At 43.0% G+C, this 23509-nt stretch overlaps 1 protein-coding gene across 1 annotated transcript in view; it reads left to right on the plus strand.

The window, feature by feature from the left end:
• NCAM2 (neural cell adhesion molecule 2) overlaps positions 1-23509 on the plus strand; it is a 472561-nt gene that overhangs the window by 350831 nt on the left and 98221 nt on the right. Inside the window, exons 10-12 of the mRNA XM_084843540.1 lie at positions 8475-8662; positions 9486-9582; positions 17035-17208. Coding sequence (XP_084699666.1) covers positions 8475-8662; positions 9486-9582; positions 17035-17208 — 459 coding nt within the window. The remainder of the gene's footprint in view (positions 1-8474; positions 8663-9485; positions 9583-17034; positions 17209-23509) is intronic.

Consider the following 23509-nt stretch of genomic DNA (forward strand, 5'->3'; position numbering starts at 1 on the left):
GTTCCTTATTTGGTCGCTGTAGTCTACGTAAAGATTTACGTAGACTACGGCGACCAAATAAGGAACGCGAATGGCGGCTCCCTATGGGGGCCGCCATTTGCGTACGCACTTTTTTTTTTTTTAAGTCACCCGTGATAGGCTACGTGATGATTTACGTAGCCTATCACGGCTGACTTTGCAAATCTAGCCGTGATAGGCTACGTTAATCGTCACATAGCCTATCACGGGGGCGTTTTTTGTTTTCTTTGATTGGAATGGCGGCGGCGGCAGCCGGTCGAAAGACCGGCCACCGCTCCCGCCCCGCACAAACACCCGCCGAACCTCCGGCCGGACCCGCCGCCGGGAGGGACATTCGGCAAAGGTAAGTCCCGTCCAGGGGGGGTGCGGGGGGGCGTGGAGAATTTCTCCCCAAAACTTGTTCGGGGGGCCGAACACGTTGGTGCTCGGCCCCCTGAAGTTTCGGGGAGAAATTCTCCGCCATCCCTAGCCTCTTCGAAACCCAGCTTGTACTTCTGGTAGTTCTCGGTTCGCATACTGCTGAAGCCTAGCTTGTAGGATTTTGAGCATAACCTTGCTGGCATGTGAAATGAGTGCAATTGTACGATAGTTTGAACACTCTTTGGCATTGCCCTTCTTTGGAATTGGAATTAGGGATGGCGGAGAATTTCTCCCCGAAAATTGTTCAAGTTTCAAACAAGTTTCGTTGTTTTGTTCAAACAAGTTTCGGGGAGAAATCCTCTGCCCCCCCCGCCCCCCGCACCCCCCCCCCGGGACGGGACTTACCTTCACCGAACGTCCCTCCCGGCGGCGGGTCCGGCCGGCGGTTCGGCGGGTGTTCGAGCGAGGCGGAAGTGGCAGCCGGTCTTTCGACCGGCTGCCACTGCCGCCATTGCAATGAAAGGAAAAAAAAAACGCCCCCTGATAGGCTACGTGACGATTCACATAGCCTATCACGGCTAGATCTGCAAAGTCAGCCGTGATAGGCTACGTCAATCGTCATGTAGCCTATGACGGGTGACTTTAAAAAAAAAGAGTGTACGGATAATGGCGGCCCGCATAGGGAGCCGCCATTCCCGTTCCTTATTTGGTCGCTGTAGTCTACGTAAATGTTTACGTAGACTATGGCGAAAATAAGGGCAACGCTATTTGCGTTGCCCTTATTTTCGCCGTAGTCTACGCAAACATTTACGTAGACTACAGCGACTAAATAAGGAACGCGAATGGCGGCTCCCTATGGGGGCCGCCATTCGCGTACGCGCTTTTTTTTTTTTTAAAGTCACCCGTGATAGGCTACGTGACGATTCACGTAGCCTATCACGGCTGACTTTGCAGATCTAGCCGTGATAGGCTACGTGAATCGTCACGTAGCCTATCAGGGGGAGTTTTTTGGGTTTTTTTTAACTTTCGCGTTCGCGGCAGGGCGAGGCGAGGCGCCTCCCCCCGGCCTGAATTTCGGCCGGGCGAGGCGGGAAGCCTCCCCCCCCGGCCTGAACTTCACAGGGGGAGCAGCGAAGCGCCTCCCCCCCACCGCGAACGGCCTTCGACGACAGTTAAGTGACTTTCGTACACCCCTAATTGGAATGTAAACTGATCGTTTCCAGACTTGTGGCCACTGTTGAGTGTGCCAAATTTGTTGGCATATTGAGTGCAGCACTTTAACAGCATCATCTTTTAGGATCTCAGCTGGAATACTGTCATCTCCTCTAGCTTTGTTGTTAGTAATGCTTCCTAAGGCCCACTTGACTTCACTGTCTAGGATGTCCAGCTCAAATTCAGTGACGGCACTATCATGGCTATCAGGGACATTCATATCTTTCCTGTATAGTTCTTCTGTGTATTCTTTCCACCTCTTCTTAATCTCATCTGCTTCTGTTAGGTCCCTGCCTTCTTTGTCCTTTATCATGCCCATCTTTCCACAAAACATTCCCTTGATATCTCCGATTTTGTTGAAAAGATCTCTAGTCTTTCCCATTCTATTGTTTTCCTCGATTTCTTTGCCGCCATTTGCGTACACCTTTTGTTGTTGTTGTTGTTTTTTTGCCCAGCCGTGATAGGCTACGTAAATACTTACGTAGCCTATCATGGCAGCCTGACTGGACGCAAATAGCGGCCGCAGCAGCCCTTCCCCGGCTGGAAGTCCGGCTGCGGACGGCCCTGGCCGGCTGCTCCGCGAAGCTGCTGCAGAGCAGAGCCGGGCGGGCAGGATTCCGAGGGGGAGGACCGGATCGCCTCCCCCCCATTGAGAATTCCAGGGGGAGGGACGGAGCACCTCCCCCCCCACTGTGAATCAATTCTGCAAAAAGGTAAATGACTTTCATACATCCCTAGCTCTTCCCCAGTAATATATTGGACACCTTCCAACCTGTGGGGCTCATCTTCCGGCATCATATCTTTTAGCCTTGTGATACGTTCCATGGGGTTTTCTTGGCAAGAATACTGGAGTGGGTTGCCATTTCCTTCTCCAGTGGACCACATTTTGTCAGAACTCTCCGCCATGACTGTCCATCTTGGGTGGCCCTGCACGGCATAGCTTATGGCTTCACTGAGTTACGCAAGCCCCTTCGCCACAACAAGGCAGTGATCCATGAAGGGGAGTGGTTTCATATTTCATGTTAAATATATATTATGTTAAAGAGGACCAGAAAAATGCAAGAGCAAAGGCCAAGGTCCTTTCTCAAAGGAAGTTCTCCTCATTTGGTGGAAAGTCAGTAAAGAAGGCACCAGCATTATAGAAGTTAAGAGAGAAGCTGTTTGAGTATGAATGTGAACTTTGTATAAGCCACACCACATCTTTTTTCTTCTTCGTGGGAAAAATAATTTTCTAACAGTGCAATCCTATATCTACTCAGAAGTAAATCCCATCAAGATCCTTGAGACTTATCCCCAAATAATTGTGCTAATGATTGTAGGCTTAAGCTGTAATACTTTGTGCACCTATCTGGGAGAAAGTCCCATTCAACTCAGTGGGGCTTACATCTGAGAAGACATGCATAAAATTGCACTGTAAAGTTTGAAAACCTTTGGCTATTGGGTTAGCAAGGAAAAACAGACAAACTAAAGCTTCAGTTTACTACTTTGCCATTATAGCTCCATAGGCACATATGCTGAATCAAGTAAATGTCCATATCCTATTTTGCATACAACTATGAACGTATACTAGAATTGGATCTAGGAAATCATTAATCGAATTACCTGCTGGATGTGACAAGTGATGTATTATCCATTATGTTCCTAACCGTTTCTGAGGCATTACACATAATGGAAATATTCAAATGTATGGAGACAGTTCCAGCCAAGGGTTTGCTGCTTTGCATAATTTCTTTATTGATTTTATGCACAGCCACTTCTTATAGTTGTAATGATGACCTAAGAGGGTTTTTTTTTTCCTCTGAAAGGAACAAGAAGAATGAGTTATTTTATATTCAGTTCCGAACATTTTCCTAACATCCAGGTAGCTTTATTTAAAGGCCCAGCTATGATATATGCCTTCTCTTTAATTACATTCTTAGCAATTGTCATATGTTTCTTCTCAGTATTCTTCCTTCTGCATGCCAAATTACCTCCAAAAGAAACTCCTCAATGCACCGTTTTAGTCTCAAAGAATTTCATCTATGTCTGTCTTGAAGTTACTCTCCTTAACAGCTTTGAAGATGTTTTTTTTATTCTTCCTGAAGAGAAACTTCACCCTGATTAACATCCAATATATTTTCAGGATTAAGAGGGGCTGGACAGTACATTATCATGTTTATTAGAATAATTTTAACCTGTTTTTCCTCACAAAACAACTTACAATAAGTAATGCATCCTAGTGCAATTTATTGAGAACACTATTGCTTCAGTCTAGTGAGGACAGGTTGTAGGTAAGAGTGATAACGAAACCTGCTTTGAGTTCTCTCTTTTTTTAAAAGCAGGATATAGTTTTTCCTTTTTTTTTAATTCCAAGAATATCAGAACTCAAAATTATACAAACTAACAGCGAAGGAAGTGCAAAGAAGGTAAATTCTGTTTTTGAATACTTTAAGGTGAGGTTTGTAGATATGAGAAAAGTTTGATAGCTTTGTGCAATAAATTAATGGAGCTGCATCTGGATACCGAGTCATTTTTTTGCAAGTGAATTATTTTATAATAATATGTATGTTTATGTATAATAAACTGTATTATTTATTACTGCATTAAGTTAAAAAACAATTATTACAAAAAGTAGGAATTTATCTTATAGGTGGAGATTAAAAGCTCGCCATGTCTAATTTAGAAAAGAAAAAGAAGCTGAGAGAGAATATAATTAGTTTCACTGCAAAAGTCGGGAAATATAAAATTCTGATGAATAGAGAAGTTCCAAAACACTGAGTATCATTAAAAAAAATCCCCCCAAAATCAGTACGACTGAATTTCCCAGTGTTTTCGTTGTGCACATTCCTTCTTTCTCTTTCTGGTGTTTTGTTTTCACCTTCACATGATTGTACACCTCATTTTGGATTTTCAAAACATTTTCTCGAACTACCTGATAACCACAGCAAATACCATGCTGAAGTTCCACCTTGGACAACTATTTAACCAATATACACATGCAACAATTCTGTGTTTCCAATTAGGGATGTCAGAGAATTTCTCCACGAATCTCCAGGACGCTGAATACCAACGCATTCGGCCTGAAATTGGTGGGAAACTCTCCGACACCCCCCCGCCCCCCCCAGATGGGACTTACCTCGTGCGAATGTCCCTCGTGGCGGCGGGTCCTGGCGGCAGTGCGGCGGCAGCTCCTGCCGCCACCATTTCCAAGTAAAACAAAAAAACAAAACAAAAACATGATAGGCTACGTAAAGATTTACGTAGCCTGTCACGGCTAGATTTTCAAAGTCAGCCATGATAGGCTATGTAAATCTTTATGTAGCCTATCACGGATGACTTTGAAAAAAAAAAAAGCACGTACGCAAATGGCGGCACCCATGGGTGCTACGCTATTTGCGTTCCCCTTTTTTTTGCCATCTTAGTCTACGTAAATCTTGACATAGACTAAGACGTGCCAAAATAAGGAACACAAATGGCGGCGGCCGTGGCCGCCGCCATTTGCGTACACTTGTTGTTTTTTAAGTCAGCCATGATAGGCTACGTAAACATTTACGTAGCCTATCATGGCTGACTGCAGGGACGCAAACGGCAGCGGCTACTGCCGCCACCATTTGCGTCCCTGATGCCCAGCGGCCGGATGTCCGGCTGCTGGCAGAGCCGGCCGGCAGCTCCGCAGAATCCCTGCAGAGCATAGCCGGCCGGCCTGGATTCCAGGGGGGGAGTTACGGAGTGCCTCCCCTCCCATCCAGGATTCCGGGGGGAGGGACGGAGCACCTCCCCCCCCCACCATCAACATAATCCGCGAAAAGTAAGTGACTTTCGTACATCCCTATTTACCTTTACATCCCTACATGGCTTGGACCTGGGTTGCCTGCTCCAGCATGAGCTTGTTCAAGGCATCTCCGCCTCCCATGAGTGAGCCTGCTGTCTGAGGTGAAGCAGGTGGCACATAGAGATAGTGTCCGTTGTGGGGCCCTGTTTATAGAATGCTCTTCCCAAGAATTCTGTTGTTTTTCTGGCACAAAGGTCTTCTTGATTTCCAGTCTTTTAGTTTTGAAATTGTGGTAGAATTGTTTTAATTGCTGCTTTTATTCTGGTTTTTTTTTAAATTATTGTTGTATTTTTAAACACTGTTTTCATGTTGTTTTCTATAGCATTTGGCACTTGGGGGTGGGATTATAAATAAGTTTAATAAATAAATATAGATAAATATGTCTTCACCCCTAAACATTTCATGTTGCAATGTTTCATCAAAGATGTACAGACAACTTCTGAGAATGCACAAAAGTGTTATGTATTGTTGAACTTGGGTTAAGGTCTAAAACACGCCATAGCTTTATTTGAACTCAACATGCAACAGCTAAACACCATGGCAAAATATTGTTTGAAGCAAAGTGTTGTTATCCACCCAACATTTTGTTTTTGTGTGACTTAAGAATATATATAATAAATAAAATTGTGCCCCATTAGCTCCTCTTACCAACAGAATGCCTTCTATTAGCAGCTCAGGAAGGGAAGCAATCCCATTTTCCCCTCGAGCCCCCTACAACCTCCAGTGTCTGCTCGAGATGACTGCAGGTTCAAATGGCTGAATTGCACTGTTCCCTGTGCCCTTTCTGTTCTTATAGTATCTCTGCAAAGATGCACTACCTAAGCATTAAATATTATTAAGGGAATAGATATTTGTACAGCAAGACCATGTGGTCCTTCAAATATCTTTCATCAGAAGCTCTACAACAACACACCCCTTAGAACCTAAAGGGCAGCCATTGCGCAAGCAGCCCTTCCCACTACTTCCATTGCATAAAGGGGCTCACCACTTGCCCAATGGAGATTTCATGCTTCTTATAGGAAGCCCTGAAATGAGCAGAAGTAGTTATTTCTGGATCAGGACAGGTTGGCAGAGCTCCTTTATGCAAGCTCTGCTGACCTGCCCCATACCAGAAACTAGCATTTCCACTCATTTCCGGTTGCTCCCGGAAGTGCAAGATCTTTGTTGCACAAGCGGTGGGTCTTGCTTGCAGAATGGAATCGGTGGGGGCACAACGTCCTGTTGGATACTGTGCAAAGGTTCTTAATGATGCTACGACTAGAAAATTATAATCCAAGTAAATCTTACTAAGATTTTATCAAAATTGAGGCTTCTTCTTGTGAGTCACTTTGAACTTAATTTGAAAATGTGGAATAAAAATAAATATGATGAAATAGTATTGATGTGGCTATAATTCTGAAATGTATGAAACATTGAACTTGTGTATTGGCTCCATTTTGAACTAGCTGTCATATAAGACGCTATTGACAACACTGCAATTTAACTGTCATAATAATGTTTTACATGCCAAAATTGTAGTAATTCAATTTGTTGCTTGGCTTAGACCTTCCAGTTAATTGCACACTGTCACTTTAGCTGTTGGTTCAATGATTTCAGCATCTTTTGGTTTTACTACTTGAAATCAGCCAGAATCTGAATTTATCTCATGTTACACCCAATTACCTTTAGGCTTTTTAAATACCTTAGTTACATAGTTTTGAGACTTCTCAGCTTTCAGTGCATCCATTCTCAGCTTTCAAAGGAAGCTGGTAGAAGCTGACTTTTGTGCTGTTTTGCCAATAGGCAATGGTTCTTTTTAGGATATTCAGAGGCATAAGCACACCAGTGCAGTGAGTGATTTATTAGCAAGAGCAAGCTAATTAAGGAATTAAACAAAATAATGTAAAATAGCACAAAAAGAAATTATAAAGCAAAATCATGAAGTGTACATCCCTTCTGCTACTTGGAATCCCAGCATCTTATCAAGAACAGCAGCGAACATGACCTCAAAACAGCCTGGTTCTGCAGCACCTCCCCAGCCTGGCCTGTGGTGAGCCCGTTGCAAGAGTCCCATGGAATCGTATACTTTATCCCTCCCTTTCTGACACAGTCTAATCCTTCAAGAGTGTTTCAGACTGGAAAAACACTGGCCTCAAAGAAAATTGGCAGCCAGCCAGCCCAGAAGATAACTCTCATCTCTGTTACCCTGGCTGACAACAAGCAGTTAACCTTGAGGTTATGCCAAAGGTTTATCTACCAGCCTCGAGCTGTTACAGCATCAACAGAATTAGTCCAGGGAACCAACATAACTACCCAGCTCCATAAACAGGCCCAAATGGCACTCTAGATATGGGCTGGGGAATTCTGTGCACCACTAACTCCTCAATATACAATGGTCTTCTGCATTTCCGCTAGATGTGCCCCCTCTTCCCCCTGGTGGCCTCTCGAATCCCCTGAAAAGCCTCTGCTGAATGGGGTGGGCTGTGGCGTGGGAGGCTGAGCGGGAAGTGGGGATCCCTGAATATTGGACTGGGACACCTTTGGCAAACTTTCTATGTCTAGTGAAACTCTTTGAATATAAAATGGCAGACCCATGAACTAAACTACAGGAACTGAAAAACCCACATTGCAAGCTGTAGTTATGCTTATGCAGCAAGTGTGGGACTGGGATGGGGATGGATGTTTTTGTCTGTGTTTTTAAATCTGAGGTGCTGCTGTGCACATGGAATTAGTTACATGGTTCTCTGAATCATAGGAATTGGCCTCAGTCCAGTGCATAATTAAGTGCTCTAATTACCATTGATTTCAATAAGTATCTTTAATTATGTGTAGGATTTTGGCCAGCATGTGAAGTTAATTTCTGTTGTAACCAGGATCACATTTTCACAGTGCATTTAGTAGCAGAATGTATTTAGTAGTGAAATAAAGCAGGGACAGTAATAATATTTCAAGCATTTCAATAGAATACTTAATATAATAAAATATTATGCTCTGATAGACCTGTACATTGAAATTTCTATAATAACTTGTGTAGCATAGGGCTGAATGAAGAAAAAGCAATAGCATGCTTTTATAATACGTCCTTGTTTTGCAGATGCCCCAATCTTTGTGTCAAATCAAACAATATATTATTCTTGGGAAGGAAATCCCATCAATATAAGCTGTGATGTTCTATCTAATCCATCAGCATCTATTCAGTGGAGACGAGGAAAATTGGTTTTACCTGTGAGAAACACAACTCATTTAAAGGCTCACAGTTATGGAAGCAAACTCATATTGGAGGTAAGATTTTGAAGGAAGGTTAGCAACGTATATATTCCTTTATTAGAGAGCTATAATTTCTTCACCACTACAAATGCATAGCAAATCTGACTAAGAGTATGTACTAACAAATTCTGGGATTATTTTTCTGAATTGCCATTAATTTGAGATAAATTTATAATTAACCATTCTTTTGCTTATATTTGTCAAGTCTTTCACAGTATGAATAATCCTCTGTGAGTGCAGACTCAGAGTGGGTGGCAGAGATTCCTATAAGACTTCATGGGGAATAAATTAATTTGGTCTGCCTTTAGTATGAACTGACCTAATTTGCACTTCCTGAACTAAGACGTGGAGTGCAATTATTCTTTTGTTGTTGTTTTTTCACACCTCTCTGACTTTTGCATTGGTGTTCTCTGATCTAACATGCATACATATATAAATGCCTACATTTCTGTGTGCGTTTTTGTATGTATCTTTGCAGATGTGTGTATTTTTGTTAGCGAATGTGTGCGTTTTTGTTAGCAGTACTTCCAATACAGCCTTCCCCAACCTGTTGCCCTCCAGATGTTTTGCACTTCAACTCCCAACACACCCAGCCAGCATGACCAATGGTCAGGAATGCTGGGAGTGTGGTCCAAAGCATCTGGAGGTCACAAGGCTGAGAGACATTGTCTAATGCATACTGTATGTGAAATGTGTACCAAAAACCATAGATTAGCAGGAATACATACAACATCTTTTACATCTAGGCACTGTGCCTGCAGTTGGGTTGGCTGTATGTTTTTGTTTTCATATACAGACTGATACAAATTTGTATCTCTCTCTCTCCACCTCCCCACAGATTGCTCCTACATCTGACAATGATTTTGGACGGTACAACTGCACAGCCACAAACAGAATAGGAACACGATATCAAGAATATATCCTTGCCTTGGCAGGTAAGTAAATATGTTTTCTTTCTTTCTTTCTTTCTTTCTTTCTTTCTTTCTTAATGTATATCACAAGTTAATGTACAAAATCTCAAGAAAATCTCAAGAAATCCAAGAATAATGGAAAAACTATAAGAACAAAAAGACACATCATATAAAGCACATAGCTAAGATCGTACACACTAGGGATGTACAAAACTCACTTACCTTTTTGCGGAATTTTTCGCGGTGGGAGGGGAGGCGCTCCGTCCCTCCCCCCAGAATCCTTGACGGGGGGAAGGCGATCCGGTCCTCCCCCCCGGAATCCTCGATGGCCGGCTCCGCTCCGCAGCCAGGCCACAGAGCAGCTGGCCAGGGCTGTCCGCAGACGGATTTCCAGCCGCAGACGGGCTGGTGCGGATGCAAATGGCGGCCGCCATAGCGGCCACCATTTGTGTCCAGCCAGACAGCCGTGATAGGCTATGTAAGAATTTACATAGCCTATCACGGCTAACCTCAAAAAAAAAAAAATGCAGCGTACGCAAATGGCGGCGGCTACGGCGGCCGCCATTTGCATTCCCTATTTTTCGCCGATTTATCTTACGTAAATATTTACATAGGCTAGAACAGCGAAAAATAAAGGAATGCAAATAGCGTCCACTACGCTATTTGCATTCCCCTTTCTTTTCACCATTTTATCTTACATAAATATTTACGTAAGATAAATCAGCGAAAAATAGGGAACGCAAATGGTGGCCACCGTAGCCGCCGCCATTTGTGTACGTTGCGGTTTTTTGTTTTTGTTTTTTGAGGTTAGCCATGATAGGCTACGTAAATTCTTACGTAGCCTATCACGGCTGCAAGGATGGCAATGGCGGCAGCAGCAGTCCTGCCACAGCCGGCCAGGAGACCAGCCGCCGCCGCCAGAACTGCCACCGCCGAATCCGCCGCATCCGCCCCAGGTAAGTGCCGTCCTGGGGGGATTCCGTGGGGGGGCGGGGGGCAGGAGGCCATTCCACCACGGATTCTGGGGATTCTTTAGAATACGGCCTCACTGGAATCGGTGGCGGAATTCTCTGCCATCCCTAGTACACACCAACAGCTTTAGCAAGATCACTGTAACCTTCTTGTGTTTTGAGGTCATAACTGACCACCAAGAGGTATGATAGGAGGAACGTCAGTGGTTAGTTTCACAAACCACACGCTGAATTTCATATCCTGCCCCTAAAACCCACAATCACTCCTCTTTCATGGCCAGCAAATGGGGGATGTAAAATTGAGGGGCAGGGTAGCCCCAAAATAGGGAGGTGTAATTATTTAGTATTTTTAATACCACCAAGAGGCTTTGAGCTGATGGAAAATTCCCTTTATTAAGGACACAATCCTCCAAAGTCAGAGGCTGCCGAGTATCCAGTGCATGGTAGCCAGAGCATGGAGGTGAAGGCGATCCTCACCTTTGTGCTCCAGCCGCCCTGCATTTTTTGGCTAGATGTAGGGATGTCAGAGAATTCCGCCACGGATCTCAGTGAGGCCGAATGCCAGTGCATTCGGCCCCCCAAAATCCGTGGCGGAAAGAAGCCCCCCGCCCCACCACCCCACGAAAGGCGCGCGAAATGGAGCATTTACCTGGTGCCGTTCGCACTGCTTTGCGAATGGCAGCTGCGTCTGCAGCCGCCATTCGCTTCTTCATTATTGCCGTGATAGGCTATGTAAATACTTACATAGCCTATCACAGCTAATGCAGGGATACCATTTGCGTCCCTGAGGAGGCCATGATAGGCTACGTATATATTTACATAGCCTATCACGGCAAAAAAAAATGTAATGCAAATGGCGGCTGCTACGCCATTTGTGCCCCTGTCTTTCGCCGTGATAGGCTACGTCAATATTTACATAGCCTATCATGGCAAAAAAACTGTAACGCAAATGGCGGCCACCATAGCTGCCGCCATTTGGATTCCTTTTTTTTTTTTTTTTTGCCGTGATAGGCTACGTAAATATATACATAGCCTATCATGGCAAAAGACAGGGACGCAAATGGTGGCCGCTATGGCGACCACCATTTGCGGCCCTGCACAGCCCAGCGGCCAGATGTCCGGCTGCGGGCGGCCCCGGCTGGCAGCTCCGCAGAGTCACCACGGAGCTGACCGGGGAGAGTTTTGTGGGGAGGGACGGAGCACCTCCTCCCTACCGCGGGTGTCCCTGGACGAAACCAGGTAAGTGTTTCATACATCCCTAGCTAGATGGCCAATTTTGGCTGTCTAGCCATGGCTTCAGGGAGGGAGAGGAAAGAAGGCCACGCAGTGTATAGGAAGCTGCTTAATGTGACTTCCACAGTCTTCTCCCCTCCCCTCCCCTCCCCTCCCCTCCCCTCTGAGAATCCCCCTTTTCCCCATCTCTGCACATCATTTCTGAGTGCAGAGACATAGCTAGCACGGAGAGAACCACACTGGCTATGAGGGGTTGGGGAGCGCAGTTTCTGGGAACCAAAGTCGGAGTCCTGTTTCTGACCTAAGTTCTCTCAGAAACTGAAAAACTGACAGTGTCTGGTAGCCATAGGACTGCTCCCTCCATGTTAAGTCTTTGTCAAACACATGTAGAATGCAGTTGTATACACACTCAACTGTGAGTATGTACCATAGAACTCAATGGGGCTTACTTCTCAATGGATGAGCATATAACCATGCTGGTACAGTGCAATCCTGTGCGTGTCCACCCAGAAGTAAGTCCCATTGAGTTCAATTATCCTTACTCCCAGGGTTACAGCCTTAAGTTTGTTTTAAATAATGACGAATAGGATCTTATTTGACATCAGTATCTGATTACTGAAATGTTTTTTATCACAAGCATAGGACAATTAAGCTGGTGATGCATACCTATTAAAAAAAGAAGTATTCTGCTTTCTGAACATCATGGGCATTTCTACACCAGCCAAGAATCCTGCATTTATTTAAAGTGGGGCTTTCTGCTTCCATTTTAAATGCAGGATCACCACTGACTGCCTTTACATGCCCCCCCCCCGCACCCCATATCTGAGTTTTCCACTTTAACTCTTTTCACAGAGGAAACTGAAGCAGAACACAAGGGGGTGATTTGATAGCTCATTATCTATGATCTATTTAAAAATGGAACAAAGGGCATTTAGTGCAGGAGGGTCACAGCAGGGTCAGAGCGTCATGTAAAGAGCCTGCAAATTCCCGTGAAGGAGCAATCTCAACCGCAGGATAAATGCCCAGTGAGAAGGAGCCCTATGGAAGAGGGGAGGCGAGGCTGATAGGCTTCTCTAGAAAGTGAATTGCAGAATGAGGGGGATGTCCCAAAGGCCCCCTTCTTATAACCTATTTAATCCTGTCTTAAAGTACTACCTCTTTAGATTAGCTATTTATTTTAGGTTATTACATTTGTGTTGTTCTTCTTTGTCAAAGAGAAATCAAAGTGGTTAACTAGCAAATGACATACTTAAAATACAGTTTTCTATTCCCAACCATGATCAACAATATGCCAGCATTGGCAAAAGCTACTACTTGTGTAATGGCTTATTTTAGCCATGTGTTCTACAACAGCACATAAATCCAGTTTTCAGCTGGTGTAAACTGGGTAGTAGTGGAACTGTATTAATTTGCACCAGCTGAGGATGTGAATCAAAGGCATAAGTTCTGTTAGAAAGCTGAGCTGTTGCAAAGTAATGGTTACGCAGCTTTGCTCTCTGACTTCATTTACTCCAATTATTTTGCAATTCTTAAAGGTTGATTATGCTGGTCAAATGTCACTGTGGCTCCTTTATAAGCAATTAACATTTTCTTTATCAGTTTTATGAGAATGACCCTGAATACATTCTTTAAAATAGGAGTTTAAAAAGGGAAGAAAAGGAGTGTTTTTGTTGCAGAGCAATCATTTTTGTTTGAAGAAGTACCAGGATATGCAGCTCAATAGATTTTCTCAAAGCAAAAAGTAAAAACTGTTTGTCAACCAAATATTTCACAAGTGTTAGAGCCTCTTCTGTTGATACTTAAAAAAAATATTGGCAGAATTAGATGAAAATTGCCAAGATAGTTGCCCCTTTTGAGGGGATCAAGCCTGCGGAATATCAGAATGATAGCCACAGGAGGGTTTGTGCAAGAGCAGCCTTGACATTTTGAGGGTATCCAAAAGTAGACACACTTATCCCCCTCTGATCCCCGTGGACCATTTTTCTGAAAATTACAGGCAGCCTAGAGGTGACCCTAAGTAAGAAACCTGCAAAGTTTCAGAAGGATTGGTGCAGGGGCTAGGGAGCTATGATACTTGAAAACCAGTTTAACACTTTTTCATTGTGAAGCGTGGTAGTATTGGAAGAAAGGACCATGTCACAATCCCATCCTTGCTGTCCGGCAAAACAGTGATTGGAGCCTATGGTAAAACATCCCCTAGGATTAGAAGATAGGCCTGCCTACCTTCCCTCCCCCCGTAGCATTTAAAGTAGGGGTAACTGCAGGAGATCTGGGGGTCACCTCCCCCCATTTTTAACTTCAAAAGGTTGGTAGTTTGCCACTCAAATTTGATAGGAAATTGCTCTGCAGCACTACAAGGATTAGATTTAGCTTCTTTGCAAGCTAAACCTGACCCTAGTAGCTCTCTGTAGTGGCTACTGAGCACTAAAATAGTCAAATTTAGCTTACAAACAAACAAACAAACAAACAAACATAGAAAAAAATCATCCAGAATGCTCTGTAGCACTAGAGACAACATTTTTTCTTTCTTTTTTTGTTGTTGCTACCATCACATTCAGTGGCACAATGGGGGACACATTGGGAGTCTGCTACGACCACATATGTGGCCAATGGGGCTCCCCAACTCTGATTTAGAGAAACAAAATGAAAAAGCACTATTTGGAGACATAATGTCTGCAGGCATGTATCTGAAACATGAATCAGTAACAAAGCCTCATTCTGTGTGGTGCCTTCAGAGAAAAGCCCACTTTGCCTTGGGACCCAGAGATACTGACGAAAGTGCCCCAATTCTGCTCAGACTTTGCTTAAATGCAATGCACATCCCTGTTTCCTGGTTTCGTGTTCTCTCTATGCTTGTAATATTTTTCCATGTGCCATTCACAACAACTCACACATTTATAAGATGGAAAGAATTAAATACTGGATGAGTACTAATCCTCATTGTAAAAGGTAACTGGTAACAGGGATGTGCACCAAAAAATTGGTTCAGAAGTCAGTTCAGCAATTTGGATTGCTTCAGCAATTCAGATAGGGATGGCAGAGAATTCCGCCACGGATCACGGTGAGGCCGAATGCCGGTGCATTTGGCCCCCTGAACTCCGTGGCGGAATGGCCGGCTTCCGTGGCAGAACGGCTGACCGGCTGGCGACGCTGCCATTTCCACTCTTGTAAAAGAAAAAAAAAAGAAAGAAAAAGAAAGACATGATAGGCTACGTAAAGATTTACGTAGCCTATCATGACTAGGTTTCAAAAAAAAAAAAACCACGACGTGATAGGCTACATAAATCTTTACGTAGCCTATCATGGCTGGGTGGGTTAAAAAAAAAAAAAGTGTATGCAAATGGCGGTGGCTACGGCCGCCGCCATTTGCGTTCCTTATTTTTGCCCTCTTAATCTACGTAAATATTTATGTAGACTATGACGGCGAAAATCAAGGGGAATGCAAATAGCATAGCGGGCGCTATTTGCGTCCCTTTTTGATTCCCCGTCTTAGCCTATGTAAATATTTACGTAGGCTAAAACGGCAAATCAAAAAGGGACGCAAATAGCGCCCGCTACGCTATTTGCGTTCCCCTTGATTTTCGCTGTCATAGTCTACGTAAATATTTACGTAGATTAAGAGGGCAAAAATAAGGAACGCAAGTGGCGGCAGCCATAGCCGTCGCCATTTGTGTACACGGGGTTTTTTGTTTTTTTTTACCCAGAGGCCTCCGCGGCCGGAAATCCGGCTGCGGACGGCTCTGGCCTGGCCGGGCCTGGCCTGGCCGGCTGCTCCACAGAGCACAGCCGGCCTCAGAGAATTCCGGGGGGGAGGTACGGAGTGCCTCCCCCCCCGGCGAGGATTCCGGGGGGAGGGACGGAATGCCCCCACCACCATCAACATAATCCATGAACAGGTAAGTGACTTTTGTACATCCCTAAATTCAGATAGTGTGTTGCTTCACTGACATCTGACTTCAGTTCGGATTTGAAGCAGAGCCTTATTTCAATTCCTTTTCCAAAGCTTTGGACATCTTCCCCATTGTTTAGAATGGGGAATTCAACAAGTTGCTATAATAACTTATTTTTTGGCAGGATTGACTGGAATTAGCAGGCGTAATAGCCCCTTTTAAGGGATGAAGCCTGACAGAGTTCAGACAATTACATGCAGGGGATTTTCTTCAAGGAGCCTTTAACATTTGTGTTGATTTTTATATTAAAAAAGAAAAAAAAAGGATGCTCTATTTTGTGAACATGTTGCATGTATGTGAGAAACAATGTAGAGGTGTCCCAGGTAAGTTCTCTGTGACCTTCAGAAGAATAGGTGCAGGGGTTCAACTTGTGAAGAGCACTGGAAACACTGGAAGAACTTCTGATATGATACTTCAGTATTCTTCCAAAAAGCATTGTACTTGAAGAGTCCTGGTAATGTCATTTCCCAACTGGAACCTAGATCTGTCAGCCACAAAATTACACATCCACCTCTCCCTCCCCTTCCTGACATCTTTTTTTTTATGGAGAAAGGACCCTGTGGGAGGCTGAAGATTGCATCAGTTTTGGGCTTACACCAAATGGAAACTAACCACCTTCTGAGTAGGTCAAAAGCTTCTGGAATATAGCCCTCTTCATTTTGGAATGCTTTTGGACAAGAGCCACTTTGCATTGGAATCAGTTCGAATACCTCTGAAGCTGGCCACTTTGGTTTGATATTCAGGATTTATGCAAAGCGTATATACACCCATAGGAACAACTTTTTACTGAATCGTGGGATAGCAGTTTAGGGGGGATAGGATTAAGGGGTCAAACAAAGACATTGACTTGATCATTTCACCAAAAGATATTACAACAAGATGAAAAGATTGGAAGAGGAAGTTTAGGAAAAGGAAGGACAGGTTTGTGATTTTCCTGTTGAAGAAGGAGGCAATATTCTGAGTGGAATATGAATGAGAAGATGGTTTAGTATAGCCTCAGCAACATAGGTTCCTGAGCTTGTTAGAATTGGTGTGGACCTAGATAGTTAGTAAAGTTGCTTGGCCAGCCAGATGATGGAGGAAAAAGAGTTGAGTGAAAATTTAAACTTCGTAGCATACGTTTGCTGTTACATTGCCAATATAGTATAACGTTGTGTTACTGCAGTGCAGTTTCAACTGTTTAACACACATAAATTCAGCAGCATTTCCATATCTTATTAAGGTTTTCCTCCCAAGAGGCTAAACAAAATATGAGTTTATTGTTAAGTAGAATATTGTCTGGATACTGTTTTCTAATTCAGTTCTTCATTGCTCTTCTCTAGATGTACCATCCAGTCCACATGGCGTGAAAGTTATAGAGATATCACAGACTATTGCTTCGGTATCATTCAATAAACCAGATTCACACGGAGGTGTCCCAATTCATCATTACCAAGTGGATGTGAAAGAAGTCACTTCAGAAACATGGAAAGTTGTTCTTTCCCATGGAGTTCAGAGTGAGTCTGCAAAGAGAAAAATAAGGATAATTCATAGAAAGAACGTAACAGGAGAAATATTTGTTAACTTGCCATTTACTATTTATGTCAGTAAGGCCACATTCTCTAAAGGTGAAAAAAGATATTTCAGAGAATGTACAAATATAAAATACCTAATTTTCAGTCTCTCTGTAATAATTACAAAGGTCAACAATCAGTTCTAATAGTCTTGATCTCATAGATAGAATAATATCAGATTCTCAACAAAATCATAATTAATCAAAAGTATTCATACTAAAATCACAGCCATTGTTACTAATACAGTACCATCAATTACATGGTACTTCATAACAGATTTCTGCGGAGTCCCCGGCTCAGCTTGTGTTCACAAGCTGAGCCACGGGCTCCCCACCGGAACTTGCGGACTCTCCAGTAAGTCTCCCTTCTCCCTGCTGGGGCAACGAGCAGGAAGAAGGGAGACTTTTGTTCACAACGACCAGTGCTGGAATTGCCTGCTGCCTGTCGTTGCTGCCGCTGTCACCTGCTGGCCACTCTGCACAACTCGAGTGAGAGAATTGTGCAGAGCAGCCAGCAATGGTGCTGGCTGTAGCGAAAGTCCACAAGCTGGCCTGACTCAGAGCAGGTCAAGTTGGGCCAACTCGTGGACAAGTGAGCAGATGTGGGGGGGGGCTGAGCCACCCAAAGGTCAGCAGTCTTGACCCCCCCCCGATGGATTCCTCCAACATCCCTTTTCACAGCATTAGCAAATATAAGACAAGGGCTTTGCAGTATTGTGCAACAACTTACAATGCCATCCCAGAAGCAGAGATCCTACTTAAAGCTATATGTGACCACTGTATACCCTCTTATCTATTTGTGGACAAACTTCAATGTCCATTGAAATCACAGATGGTAATCTATACCTAATCTAGGTAGAAAGGCTAACAAGAAAACTGGTACAGTATACTTGGGATAGAAAACTGTATTACACACAATGTGATGTTAGGCTGGAAACACAGGCAGCTCTCAGGACTGAAGTATATATTATTTCTCTGTGTTTTTAGGATCATGTTTGAAAATGAAGGAAGGTATATTAATTTACATTTAATTAGAGTTTATGTCTCATTTAAGAAATGATGGGAGCTGGCTGCCTTGGCTTCTCTTGTAATGACCATGGGATTTCCAACTTGGGGGAGATTGTATTCTGAATATCCCATTTCTTTAATCATTTATTTCACTAATCCACAGAACTTATGTTTCTGTGTTTACCTGGTAGTAAATCCACTTAATATGATTTCATTCTGGCAACGTGGTAGGACCAGGCTTTTGTAATGGTTTCTGTTGCAGTTATAATGCATTTCATAGGCACTGCAAAAACAACAAAAAACAACAAATGGAACCCTGGTAATTTTAGAGCACAGGAAAAGCTCGACGTCAGTGAGTTTTACTGTGCTGTCAAAAAGCAAGATGTTCAACTCTCTGACACACATCTTTTAATTTAAATAGAGACCCTCAATACATTTCATACATTTATAGTATATGATCTTATGTTTCTGTTTTAAACAAATGTTTAAACCATGCTCTAAATTTTATTTTATGTTTTGATGTTTAATCATTGTTTTTTATGATGATGTCATTTCTTATCTAATTATTATTCATTGTTAGTCTGTATTACTATTGGCCTGTATAAAAAGCAGCATACATGGAATCACTATATTTAGCTGCTCCCATGTGATTCCTTTTCAAAGGAATGATTTCCTTTGAAAAAAGTCCATAAAGTATCACACACTATCCCTATTTATATCTAGATGGTAGCCATGTTAGTCTATTACAGCAAAAATGACAAAGAGTATTGTGGCACCTAACAAATTTATTATGGCATAAGCTTTGTGGAATATAGCCCACTTCATCAGATACATGGAGTATTATGGAGAGTTTCAGGTTTATATGCAGTACATGTGGTGGTGGGAAGAATTGTAAACAGTGAGGTCAGAAGGAAATTAAATGCAAACAGTGACAATCATATTATATTATTAACAGTGGTCATTCACAGTGCAGTTGTTGCTGATAACACAAACACTCTGGAATTAGGTAAGCCAATTAACATACACAGTGTGATTTTAAAAATCCTTTATCCTTTGTCACATTTTGCATTTGATTTCCTTCTAACATCCCTGCACAACATATGTACTGTATATAAACCTGAAACACTCCATGAGCCTGATGAAGTGGTCTACAGTCCAGGAAAGCTTATGCCATAATAAATTTGTTAACCTTTAAAATGCCACAAGGCTCTTTGTTGTTATTTCTATTCAGGCATTCCTCTGAATACAGAGCTTTTCTTATGGATGTTGCGGGTGCCTGACTGCATCGAGGGGTACATCAGATTCTCCCCGCTCACCCCCCCCGAACCTGGCTTGGCAAGCCGCCACCTGTCCCCACTGAGCTGTGCAAGCAGCTGGGACTTTCCAGACCTGTCTGCTCATGCCCAGGAGCCACCCGTCCTCCATGCAAGCCTCCATTTTAACACAAGATGGGGGGTCTAGTTTTTCATATATCTAATGTTACACACAACGGTGGCTGTAAAGGGCCATTTCCACAACATTAGAAGCTTCTAATGTTGCAGAAATGGCCCTTTATGGCCACCATTGTGTGCAACATTAGATATGTGAAACTCTAGAGCTCCCATCCTGCATTAAAATGGCAGCTCATGTGGAGGAGCGGGACTGCTTGCTGCGCCCTCTAGGGACGTGCACGGGTGGGTGGCAGCGATGGCTCCTCGAGTGCCTGCTGACCATGGACTTGGGCGAGTCCATCCATCCATAGCTTTCCTACATGAGGCATTTATTGTGCACTTGTGATTCCTTACTCATGGTTGTTTACAGGTTCTTTAGATGATGTTGTGATCCTCCAGTTTCACTTCTGTTTTTTAAGGGCACTTCCCTCCGTCTTTTTAGAGTAGGAAAAATGGGGTATTATTTCTGAAAGTGAAAGAAAAGGTAGTTTCCTATTTGTGCATTTGCACTATTCTGCTATAGCACAGACTACCTAGAGTTTATATAGAGGAAAAGGAAGAAAGGAAAAGCTGTTCGTGTAGAGCTCGGATTTTGTGACAAAACCGAAGTAGATACAGCAGATGAACAGCCTTGTGTAGAAAAGCTTACAATCAACACACACGGGGGTTGGGAGAGTGAAGATATGCACTCTAGCCTCACCCGCTCCATCACCACCCCATCACCTTTCATGAGTTGGATGCAAAAGTCTGCAGCAAGAAGCCTTTTCAACTTGTGACTCTCCCCAAGAGATTTAGAACCCTGCTTTTTCCATGGTTTTGTGTGTGTGTTTTTAAATAGGAGTGAATTTAAATAGGAGGGGCCTCTAATGTATGTATTCATGCATTTTAATAATTTAGAATCAAATATCCAAACTAAATCAGACAGCAAAACAACTCATCAACAACAGCTATCAAGGAAACACCCTAGAAAATGACAATATTTTAACATTTCTCCATCAACACACACTGCACAAGTTTTCAGTGTGTAATTCACCTGCGAACAGATACTTTCTTATGACATTCGGGGCACTTCCAGGTACTTCAGGATATTTAGTCTGAATGGCACTGAATTATTACTCCAGGAATTTAGACTCCAGGAAGTCACAAAGATGAGGAACTCCCTTCTCTGTTTCCAGCTTGTACAGGTCAAACAGGACCTGGTTCACATTCTTCTCCAGTTCCAGGCCTTGTAGGCTGTTGCCTTCACTCAACCTGCTCTGGCTTGCTGATGTCAACATGCCCCCCTTGCTTGTTCTGGTATCAGTAACTTCCTGACAAACCCTCTCTTCCTGGGACTGCTCTACAGAGCCTTAAGCTACATTATCATGGTCAAAGTGGCAAAACTTGGACAAGTACGCATAACGGCATACCACTCCACGTTCATTAGGGAGTTCATAGATAGGGATGTATGACAATTTCGTATGCATTGTTTAAGAGTAGAACTTGCCCTATTTCCATCCTCAAAGGAGAACACGAGTGCATTTTTTGGGCAAAGGTTGCATATTCCTGAACTTGCAGTCACATTTGCAAAATGCATTCATTAGAAAAATGCAAGTAGAAAAAAAAAAGCTTCACACTTCAGTCAATAGGGAGAAAGTCTACATGTCAGTGTGCGCTTAAAAAAAAAAGCACTTAAGTGCTCACTTTTGTCATTCAAACAACAAGCTCACAATTGGGTATGGGAACTAGGCAGAAGGAACTTCAAACTGGAGCACCTTGACAATTCTCTGATCCCTATTCATAACAGCGTCACAGTCTGCAAGACAGTTCTGGTACCCTGAGAATACAAGTCTTTGTCTCACAGCTGGAGCCTATACATGTTTACTCAGAAGTAAGTCCCACTACGTTCAGTGTGTTTAGGATTGCAGCAACAGCACAGTATCAGAGTGACTGCAGTAGAGTTTATTCACAAATATATTTCAATGTGATAAAAGTCAACTACATTTGGGAAAGTATCTCATAATTTTGATTAACATGGTTTTCAGGGGCCCGACCTGATTGATAAGGTTTTTAAAGGATTTTCTTACAATAGTTGAGTTGTTCAGTACCCTGGAAGATGTGCCACATTCCACCTTCAAACCTAAGTCATTAACTCCAGTTTTAAATATAGACCTCAGGGGGGCAAATCCATCCATAACAGCATTCCTTCTTTTTCAAATAAGTCCAGTCAATAAATCCCCATTTTTGTTATCTACTTCAGTTTGTAGTTATGAAATCATCACTTTAAATTCAATAGTATTATGCATAAAAATTAAAATATCATCTAACAAAAGGTAAGTAATGATTCAATGTCTCAGAGCATTTAAACAGTGATACGGATTGAAACCTGCAGCTGTTTGTTGTTTGCACCACCAGCAGCCTCCTTGAGAACAGGTGTAGCCAAGCAAACAACGAATAGCTTAATCGCAAAGAAAACCACAGTCACTGAAGACAACAGATTGATGAGAGATGAGAAGACACAGTAGTTCCTCCTCCTCCTCCTCCTCATTTTTCCTTCTAGTGAGAGGAGAGCATGAGGTAAGCTTAGTTACATTGAACTCTGTGACTTCTCTGTAAATACACATCGGATCTGTCATAAACTAAAGCCCAATTCAGGTGTTTGGAAATTGAAAATATGGACGGGACATGGGAACCCCTGTGCCAGCTCCCGTCTCCACCCTGCCCCACCCCATGTTGATGAGGAAGATCTGAAGAGAGGCTGCAACCGCGTAGAAATGAATGCGGTTGCAGTGATTTGTACGGCTGGGATCGTTGATTGCACAGGGTTCCTGGTCACATGGAGGGTCGTAACCATTTTCTGCCGAACATGGTTACAGCCTCTCCTCAGTCATTTCCCGTCAACATGGGAAGGGTGGGGCCAGTATATGTGTTCCCATATGCCCTCCATGGTTTCAAATTAATAATGCCAGTCACAGACTCCCAGCCCAACCTACCTCACAGGGTTGTTGTTGTGAGGATAATGGAGAGGAGGAGGAGGATAATGTAAGCCACCTTGGGCTCCTTGCAAGAGGGGAAAAGGTGAGATATAAATGCAATAAAATAAATAAATACCTGAACAGGGCTTTAAGTCCTGCATGTACCACACATTTTGGTGGTGACGAGGAGAGGTTCTTTGTTAAATAAATAAATAAATGTGTGAACATTATCTGGTCTTTCTTATTAGAGCCATGAGCTAATTTATACTACACATTATATGACAAGTTACAACTAAACAGAACACTTCACGAGACTCTTAGAGAGCAAATATGAGTTTTAAGTGTGAAATAGTATCTTCTCTGCTACTGTGAATCATATGACACTGACAAAGAGGAATTCTTTTCAACACACCTAAAAAAAGAAAGATAAACAATAAACCATTTATGCAGCTTAAGAAACTAAAAACTAAGCAATTGTCTGGCAAGATAATTTTATATTATTTGTAATTTTGTTCCACCAAATCCCATTAACAGAGATTTAAAGTGTTTTTCAAAAGGTGTGATAGTTCTTTTGAGCATTGTTCTCCTGCAGGAGGGAGGCAACCTTTTTTCTACCGTGGGCTAGGTTCCTATCATGGGTAATCTCTCAGGGGCTGCATGTCAGCAGTGAGCAGGGTTCAAGCCAGGGCCTGCACATTTTTAGTGATTAAATATTAATATTAAAGATTGCTGTCCCCAAAGGCTCTACAGTTTGACCAGTTCCATATTCATTCACTCATACAACGTAGTAGATCTCCTACGGACCCAACACACTCAGTCCCCTGCTCACATATATTTCACCATCCACTGGAGT

Source organism: Heloderma suspectum, chromosome 3 (assembly GCF_057233095.1).
Source record: "Heloderma suspectum isolate Gila_16-S chromosome 3, 16-S_ref, whole genome shotgun sequence".
NCBI classification, from domain to species: Eukaryota; Metazoa; Chordata; class Lepidosauria; order Squamata; family Helodermatidae; genus Heloderma; species Heloderma suspectum.